This window comes from Saccopteryx bilineata, chromosome 2 (genome assembly GCF_036850765.1).
Source record: "Saccopteryx bilineata isolate mSacBil1 chromosome 2, mSacBil1_pri_phased_curated, whole genome shotgun sequence".
Lineage (NCBI taxonomy): Eukaryota > Metazoa > Chordata > Mammalia > Chiroptera > Emballonuridae > Saccopteryx > Saccopteryx bilineata.
Window position 1 is genome coordinate 378,802,083 of NC_089491.1, and position 9,333 is coordinate 378,811,415.

At 54.6% G+C, this 9,333-nt stretch overlaps 1 protein-coding gene across 2 annotated transcripts; it reads left to right on the plus strand.

Annotated features, from left to right (window-relative positions):
- The first annotated feature begins 922 nt into the window (after positions 1–922).
- On the plus strand, positions 923–8,606 carry TMEM92 (transmembrane protein 92). 2 transcript variants are annotated; one of them, XM_066263930.1, is made up of 6 exons: positions 933–1,040; positions 3,748–3,783; positions 4,263–4,288; positions 5,108–5,182; positions 5,372–5,567; positions 5,791–8,606. In XM_066263930.1, exons 1-6 carry the CDS (start codon positions 972–974, stop codon positions 5,902–5,904), a joined length of 516 nt encoding a protein of 171 aa, XP_066120027.1. In that variant the 5' UTR covers positions 933–971; the 3' UTR covers positions 5,905–8,606. The 2 variants fall into 2 exon arrangements, with proteins under 2 accessions (XP_066120028.1, XP_066120027.1); XM_066263931.1 differs by lacking the exon at positions 3,748–3,783 and having other exon boundaries at positions 923–1,040.
- The last annotated feature ends 727 nt before the right edge of the window (positions 8,607–9,333 follow it).

A 9,333-nucleotide genomic window follows, 5' to 3' on the forward strand; every position in this document is an offset into this window, starting at 1 on the left:
GGAGAGAGCTTGGGAGACCCAGCCCCAGGTCCCGCTCCCAGCCCTGCGTCCCCACTCTCCCCGGGAATTCCGGGTTGAGCGATGCTGCCACCTGCCGGTCGATCCCGGGAAGCACAGCACGCCTCGAGGGCTGGAACGCGGCAGTCGAGGGTGGGAATCCCGCCTCTCTGGGCTGGGACCGCGTGCGCGGGGTTCTTTTCAGGAATTCGGAGGGCCCTGTTCGCTCGCGCGGAACCTCGCCTGGCTCTCGCACAGCCCCACTTCAGACCGCGGAGCAAGCCTCTGAACCCTGGGGCTTTAATTGCCCCTGTTGTCAAAAGGAGGAAGTGTATCAACGCCTCCTCCCAGTATTCCAAGGGAGGTAGGGGGACATGGTTGTCCCAGGGCTGGGCTCCCGGTTATCCTTTCCCAGAAATCAGCCAGGCCGCCCCTTCCTCCCTTCTTGACCAAAATAAATAAATATATAAATTAAAAAAGAAAAAAAGAAAGGGGGGAAGGAATGTGACACCTCTGCCGATACAATCCCCTCAATGCACTCCAGAATCGTCTCCTCCCCTCAACCTCTGACCCCCCGGAGGCCAGGAGGGCAGGGACTTGCAGGGGCCCGGCTCCCTCTGTCTGCGCCCCTGTCCCCGTGCCCCGCGCAGCACTCCCTCCCTTAAGCCTGGGGCCACGTCTGGGTGGAGCAGCATTTGGGAAGCGGTAGCTTAGCAGCCTTGAACTGATCCCCACAGTTTTTTTTCAATTAATTTCTTCTAATTACCAATTACCAAAAACCACCCGGACCTATCCCCATCTCCTACCCGCCCTCTCCTTGCCCCAAGTCCGGCCCATCCCGGCGCATAAGCTCCGCCCCCATCCCGAGGCGGGACCCCATAGGTGGAGAGACGTGGGAGAGGTCGCGGCCCCGCCTCTCCCCGCCTCTCCCCTCCTCCCTTTACACACGGAAGCTCAGTGGCCCCCACGCCAGGATGTCCGACGCCTGGGTCCTCGGCCTTGTACCCACCTTGCTGCTCGGCCTGCTGGCCGGCCTCCAACAGGTGAGCGCTTGGGAGGTGAAGCAGTCGAACTTTCAGGACCCTCCCCTTGTGGGTCTGGGGCCTGCTTCTGGCCGGGTCACCACCTTCCATTGTTAGGATTTCCTCGTGACCGCACGCTATTAGCCACTTCCTTTCTCCCTTTGCTGGAGAGGTGAGGGTGGGGGCAGCGGAGGGAGGCCCTGAAAAGGCCGAAGTTCCTTCCCTTTGGCGGACTGTGTAGTGACACTGGCCCTCGCCCACCACCATCTGACACTTAGCGCCTCTCTGGGAGTGGGGACTTTGACCCGCATATTAGCCTTGGATAGTCCTTCCCGCTGCGTCAGAAAGCGGGGACTATCTGGGACTGAGGTTGGACGCCTGGCCAGCCTGTCTCCCCAGCTCTGTTCCTCCAGTGCTGGGTCACCTTGGGGAAATCCTGGCCTTCTCTGGACTGTTTATTTGCTTGTGCCCTAGGGGAGAGGAGGTCCCTTGGTCCCTTTCTAAGAGTAGGGGTAGGATTCCAACCATGATAGGATTTGATCTGGCTGCCTGACCCAAGGATGACCTCTGAAATCTGTGATTCAGAGAGTGGGCAGACACGCCCACTCTCTACTCCTCCAGAGATGGGGAAGTTCCAGCCAGTCTTGGGATGGGAGATTATCCTGGCAATCGATGTGAGTCTAGAAGACAGATTTTTAACATCCAAGGGCAGTGCCAGGCTGGCTTCCCAGGCCAGGGCACCTTCACACACGGTGCTGCTGACTTTCAGGACGGCTTTGCTCCTGAAGCCCTGGTACTCCGCAGTCACTGGGCGATCAGGTTGTGCCATAACCAGGCTCTTATTGATTCCTCCCAACATCTCCAGGGCACAGGCGCTGCTCATGCCCCCGGTTCACCTGTGAGTACACTGTACAGTCATGCTCTGATTAGCAACGGGTGTGCATTCTCAGAAATGCGTTGTTAGGTCATTTTATGGTGGAACATTGTTGAGTGCGCCTATGCTACACTGACCTAGATGGTATAGTCTACTACACACTTATCCCCCATCGTCTCTAAGCCTATAGAGAATGTTACTGAGCTGAATTCTGTGGGCAACTATAACACAGTGGTATTTGTGTATCTCAACATAGAAAAAGTAGAGTTATAATGTGGTATAACCAATTAAGAAATGGTACACCTGTACAGGGCTCCTCTATGAAAGGAGCTTGCAGGACTGGGAGCTGCTCTGGGGAGTCAGTGAGTGAGCGCTGAGTGAATGTGAAGGCCTTGGGCATTACTGTACACGACTGCAGACTTTATAAACACTGCACACAGACCACACCAAATTTATAAAACAGTGTGAGGTTCAGTCAAGCAGCACAAGAGAAAATGGTTCATTCGAGAGACTGAGTAAACACGAGATGTAATGAGGCTGCTCTGGGGTAACATGGCTGCTGTTTTATAGAAAACTTTCTTAAGTAGAAAAAGTACACTAACAATAACAGGATAGTACTATAGATATCAGCAACACAGTCCTTATTATCATTATCCAGCACTGTACTGGACATAACTGTGTGTGCCACACATTTGAATGACTGGCAGTGCAGTAGGTTTGCTTACACCAGCATCACCACAAGCATGTGTAATGCATTGTGTTTCGACGTTTTGATGGCTGTGATGTCACGAGGCAATAGGAACTTTTCAGCTCCGTTATCATTTATGGAACCGCCATTGTATATGCGGTCTGTCATTGACCAAAAGTGGTTGTGTAGCCCGTGACTATAAGCCGAGGTTCCCGAGAGCATCCTGACTCCTGGTAGAACTCAGGCTGTGGACCGCCTCGGACAAGACCGCCCCTAGTATGATGGGAGAAGAGAATCTGGGAGGAGATCTCTACCCCTCCCAAACAGGAACTCAGGGCAGACTTACCAAACCTGTTCCTATCTGTTCTGCTTAGCTGGGGGCCAGGAGAGGGAGGAGGGACAGGGTCTGGGACCTGAAGGGGAAAGGGCTGCCACTGAGTGTCTGGACCCCTTGGTCTGTCCCCACCTCTGCTGTGGCCCCTCTGTGCTGTGTGGCCCTCACCCTCACTGGGCCCACTTGCCCGAGGGGTTCACTGCTGCTCCAGTCCTCACCATCCAGGGCTTGTGAGAAGCTGGGACTCATATGGGACTGATCACGAAAGGGAATCAGCGCAACTGTTATTGGCTGTCAGTGGTATTCTTAGCTTTACTGCCATCGTCATTAGCAATTGAAATGTTACTGAAATACGTATTTCAAGAAAAGGTATAAAGATAGGGTGGGTCTTGAGCCCTGTTTTGCCCTGGGAGACTGGGGTGTCGGATAACTTCCGATTCCTCACTGTGTTCCCAGCCCGGTGTTCCTCCTCAGACCCAGAAAGCAGAAAGGAATGGAACTGGGTGCTTAGTGAAGGCTCTTTCATACATGCTGCCAGTTTCGTTGTGTTTTCAACAGTAATGAAACAGACCAAAACCCCTGCCCTGTGGCGTTTACACAGCAAACACACAATTAAGATAAAGGAAAACATATAGTATGTTAGTTGATAAGAGCTGTGCAGAAACATTGAGCACAGTGAGGGGGAGGGGAGTGCTTTGGGGCAGTAGATGTAATTTTAAGTGTGATGGTCAGAGAGGAAGGTGCTGGAGGCAGTCTAGCAGGTACCTGGGGGAAGAATGTGCCAAGCAAGGCTTACACATAATTGCTATTAATTGGATTAAATTCTGGACAGGTGCCCTGGCTGCCCCACAGAACTGATGCAGAAGAGGTGAGGAGAAAGGTGCTGATTACAGAGAGGAGGGTCTGAGCAGCTTCAAAGAGTCAGGAACCCCCCCCCAACCTCCCCCAGGGCTGGTTGCTGGCCCCAGGGAGCTCCTGATGGCTCCCTGCAGGGCTGCCAGTGATCAGATCGTTGTGGCTAGAAACTTGCCTGCGGTGTGGTGTGCGGTGTGACTGATGGGCAGCAGGAGAGTTGCTGGCCTCCTGTGCTATAGCTGTCAGAAGGCATGAGCTTATAGACCGGGCGGGACAGAGTTAAGGTGGTGTGGGGGTGCGGTCAGGAGAGGAGGAAGAGCTGGGGGCCTTAGGGTAGCAGCTAGGGCTCCTGCCATTGCCCTGGGGAACATGGTGGAGGGAGGCAGAGAGTGGGCTTGGGGGAGGATGCTGATCATTGGGGACCTGCTGGCTGTCCAGTACCTGGACGCATCTGAGTTTTTGACCCTAACCTCTGCCTCCTTTCTTCTGCAGGCTACCGCCAAATGTGGCCTCTTCGTGTAAGTCTTGGGTTTGGGCTAGAACTTCCAGACTGGAGAGGTGACACCTCAAACTTGTCCTACCTGCCTTCCTGGGAGGGAGACCTCACCCGTCATCCTTACGCACTTCCCTTCGAGCCAGAAACTGTCCCCCACCCCACCCCCACCCAGAGCAGGGGACTCTGCCCCTTCTTGTCCCCACCAGTCACCCCAGGGGGAGTTTCACACTTGTGGGGCTTCTGTAGCCTAATCCTCCTCCTTTCTACTGTAGTTTCAGGCCGTACCCCTCTGAGGGGACCCTGGGAGAGGGGACAAACACGTGCGACCTTAATATATAAATGCCAGGAAGCCTGAGCACAGTGCAGAGGGACTCGGGGTGGTCTATAAGCAGAAGAATGTTTCCATCAAGTCAGTACTGGATGTATGTGCCAGGGACACCTTCCCCTCCCCCCTCCTACTCTGTGGGCACCAGCAAGGTCTTGCTGCTCCTCAGTTGGCTCCTGGACACTCCTCACTTGCCCTTCTCCACTGCAACACTCAGTCCCCACACCTGTCCAGTGAGGTCGGCATGACATTCATTACACCCATTTCGTGGATGAGGAGAGTGAGGCTCAGTAAGGAGCATGACTTGGCACAAGTATACAGGGCCAGTCCTGAGATGTACCTGGAACCCAGGTTCTGATCCCAGCCGCAGGTACCTCCCACTGAGCCCAGACGGAGCCCCTGCCCTCACCCCCCATGGGGCACGGCTTATGCCCTGAGTGTAGGGGTGCATTTGGGGGAGATGGGGGTCTTTCTGCCACCTCCTTGGTAACAGCAGCCTCTCTGCCCCGCCCACAGCACCTGCCCTGAAGGGTTCCAGTGCTGTGGTGACAGCTGCTGCCAGGAGTATGAGCTCTTCTCTGGCCCCTTGAGGTGAGCCCAGGGCCACTTCTCTGGGCACAGCCGGGGGGCGGGGGGGGAGGTCATGGGTCATGGAGGGACAGAGGTGCAGGACGGTGGCCTGGGCACAGCCGGGGGGGGGGGGTCATGGGTCATGGGAGGGAGAGAGGCGCAGGACGGTGGCCGGGGACTCCGGGTGACGTTGGTGGCTCCTCACCCCAGGATCTTCGTCATCATCTTCCTGGTCGTGCTGCCCATCCTGTGCATCTGTGGCCTGGCTAAGTGCTTCTGCCGCAACTGCAGAGAGCAGGAGCAGGACGCCATGATGGATCACGGGGGACCCCTGGAACGGCCCTCCATGGCCCCCGCAGAGACAGTCAGGGTGGCCACGTTTGAGCCTCCGCCCCCCTACAGTGAGGTGGGTGACTGTTCTAATCCCTGTTTTGCTCCTTGGCCTTCTGTATCTCCCTATGGTATGGTCCCGATTTTTAGAGCAGCCGTGACCGTGGAGGGCCTTCTTGCCCCCAGGAGAGCTCTGTAGCCAGCATGGGGTCACCCGCTTCCCTGGTAGACTGTCCTCGCATAGGAGGCATGGCCAGTGCCAGGCCCTGAGAAGACTCTGTCCCCTCCTCTGCCTGCAGATTATTTTGAAGCCGGTCCTGGACATGCCCCCCATGGGTCCACCCCCGCCCTACAGCCTGAGACCTGAAGAACATTCTGGGCTCCCAAGGGGCATCGACAACCCAGCCTTCTGAGCCACCTCCTGCCTGGATCGGCCACCTCTTCCTCAGTGCCACCTGGATCAAGCCAGAGACGCCTGGGACCCCTGAAACGCCCCTGCCCACCCTGCTACATCACTGGCCTTTCTTGGATTTAACTTATTGCTTTTCCTGCCCCTGTTCCACTCCAACTGTCTCTCTTGTCCCAGGAGCCGGGCTGGGTGACGCTGTTCCCCTACTGCGCCCACCCCCACTCCCAGCCCGAGGTGGAGGCTGTCGAGAGGAAAACGTCAGCCGCGGGAGGTGACTGACAGTAAAATGGGCTTCTTGGAGCATGGAGAGAGCCCCATCCTGACTCTGAGATGTGAGGGGCGTGGCCCATCGCCGGAGATGGGACTACACAGGCTCGGAGCCACCTCCAGTACAGACTCCCGAAATCACACAATTGCTGCTGAGTCTGCCTCTGGCTATGTGGGGCAGTGAGGCCAGACCCTGTTGGGGAACTGGGGGCAGGGTTGTCAATGCGCCCCAAATCCCACCATTGGTGATTCCCCTCAGGACACTGAGCCTAGAAGAGCAGCACATCCGAGGGCCACCATCCTGAATTGGATCTTTAGAGACGTTTTGACCTCCCATTCCTTGAGGTCTCTGGATGCTAGAGAGCCTGGGCAGGCAGCTGGGGGTGGGGAGGGAGTGACCGGTGGGAGCTTCTGCACCCCATCGTCCTCCTGCGCAGCTAGCTCCCTGACTCTCACCATGGAGGAGGGGAGTGGGGAGGCTGGCCATCTGGAGGGCAGGGCTTCCAGGGACCTTGATCAGCCCCACCCGGAATATCCTGGAGGGAGGAGAGGAGAGGGCAGAGCCGCCTTCTCCTTCTCCTCCAGTCCTGTGGTTCGGGGCACCATGACCATAGTCCCTTCTGCGGGGTTAACCCCTAAGAGGAAAGAAGCTCTCAGCTTTACAGCACAGGGTCTGCCAGGCATCAGAGTCAGGAGCCTGGGAGGGGGGGGGGGGCGTGCGGAGTGAGAGGGACCCCTAGCTCCAGTGAGGGAAAGCCCGGAGCCGATGGTGGTAAACGCCAACCCCAGTGGGAGCACGGTAAGCAGTGGGCTTCGCAGACCTGGGGGAAGGGCTCATCCTCAGCCTGGACACTGCCTGCCTTTCGTCAAAGATGACATGGGTCTTTAAATCCTCCCCACAGCAGTAGAGCAGCCCGAAGGCAGGTGGTCCTGAAGCCTGGGGTCTTTAAATCCTCCCCACGACAGTAGAGCAGCCCGAAGGCAGGTGGTCCTGAAGCCTGGGGTCTTTAAATCCTCCCCACAGCAGTAGAGCAGCCTGAAGGCAGGTGGTCCTGAAGCCTGGGGTCTTTAAATCCTCCCCACAGCAGTAGAGCAGCCTGAAGGCAGGTGGTCCTGAAGCCTGGGGTCTTTAAATCCTCCCCACAGCAGTAGAGCAGCCTGAAGGCAGGTGGTCCTGAAGCCTGGGGTCTTTAAATCCTCCCCACAGCAGTAGAGCAGCCGGAAGGCAGGTGATCCTGAAGCCTGGCATCGCTAGGACCTGGTGGCAGAAACAGCCAATGCTGTGGCTCTGTTCACAGTTGATGGGAGTGAGCGTGGTGGGGTCTTCTGGAGGGTAATCTAGCAGGATCCATTCATGCCACAGATATCTACAAAGGCCCTACTATGTGTCTGGCATCGTGCTTGTCACTGGGTCCAGGTTAAAATTTTAAATGCACGTTACCCAGCAATTCCACTTCTAAGAAAATCCTTCAGAAATGCTCATACACAAAGAGATGTCCAGCATAGCATTTTAGCCGGGGGTAAGTGTCCTGTGACAGGAGCCTGTTACTATACCTGGCTCATGCATATTGTTAATGCTGCACAACCTTTAAAAGGAATGAAATGGGTCTGAAACACCAACCTGGGACCATGCCCCTCACTTACTATTATAGAGAAAGGGCAAGTGGCAGAACAGTAGCCTGTGATCTCAATTTGTAAATATGTATATACGACATCATACATATTAGACATATACTGTATTTCCTTTGCAAATGTATAGAGAAAATCTGGAAGGATATGAACCAAACCACATTTGCCCCACTTTTAACAGTGGCTGGCACTGTGGGACGGAGGAATGGAAGTAGCCAGTCATGAGGAAGTTGTATTTTGTGTGCTGTCATTGTTTGTATTTTTACCATGAGCAAGCATGGCTTTCACAAATTTAAACAAGATTTTTTTTTTTTAATGCAAAACACAGCTTTAGAAGTTAGTGGGCCCTAGAGGGTTGGATCAGCAGTAGAGTGTCAGCCCATCGTGTGTTATGTCCTGGGTTCGATTCCTGGTCAGGGCACACAGGAGAAGCGACCATCTGCTTCTCCACCCTCCTCCTTCTCTCTCTCTCTCTCTCTCTCTCTCTCTCTCCATATATATATCCTCCTCCCTCAGTCATGGCTTGAGGAGAGAGTTGTCCTCAGGCACTGAGGATGGCTCTATGGTCTCCACCTCAGGCACTAAAAGTCTCTGGTTGTTGCAATGGAGCAAGGGCCCCAGATGGGCAAAGCATCATCCCCTAGTGGGCTTGCTGGGTGGGTCCCGGTTGGGGCATGTGAGGGAATCTGTCTCTGCCTCCAATCCTCTCACTAAAAAAAAAAAAAAAAAAAAAAAAGTTAATAAAAACTCACCTTGTGAACTTTGATCGACGGCAATTCATGTATTATCGGCCCTGCTATGAGGAAGAAACTAGAACTCAAGACATGTGGCACACACATGACATCTGCGTGACTAGATACACAAGGGACATGGGAAAGCCTGGATGCCTCCAGACATGAGAACATGTGATGTCCATATATAAAACATACAGGACTGTGACCAGCGCTTAGTACATGTAGGCTGTCTGGCTGGTTGGTTGGGTGGCCAAGCAATTTCACAATGACTGAGAATTAATTCCTTTCACTTGCTTTAGCAGCTCAATTCCAATGACTGAATAATAAAAGATGGAATCACTTTGGGTTTTTTTGTTGTCAACTTTTTTTTTATTCAATTTTTAGGAAGAAGAGACAGTGAGAGACAGAGAGAGAGAAAGGGGGGAGGAGCAGGATGCATCAACTCCCATATGTGCCTTGACCAGACAAGTGCAGGGTTTTGAACCGGCGACCTCAGCGTTCCAGGTCGACACTTTATCCACTGCGCCACCACAGGTCAGGCATGGAATCACTTTGTATGAATGAATGAATCAACGTGAAGATCTGCTGTCAGACATTTGTAAAGATACATACAGTTTGGTTAACAGCAAGGTGGAACTTCTTGTGGCTGTGGACTTGGGCTTCTGTCCCCAGAGGACAGGAGTGCAGGAATTCTGCGAGGGGGGGGGCAGGCTGGGGGGGACCCTGGGCTCCAGTAACAGCGGGAGAAGGAGAATGGAGCTCTGCTGCCGTGCGCAGGTGAGAGGGGGTGACGCCAATATGAA

Bases quoted from the DNA above. Each gene is read 5' to 3' on its own strand.
- TMEM92 (XM_066263930.1), top strand. From the start codon at position 972: ATGTCCGACGCCTGGGTCCTCGGCCTTGTACCCACCTTGCTGCTCGGC. The intron at 3,784-4,262 runs GTGAGGAGAAAG...TTTCTTCTGCAG, and splicing joins ACAGAACTGATGCAGAAGAG to GCTACCGCCAAATGTGGCCT. The intron at 5,568-5,790 runs GTGGGTGACTGT...CTCTGCCTGCAG, and splicing joins CTCCGCCCCCCTACAGTGAG to ATTATTTTGAAGCCGGTCCT.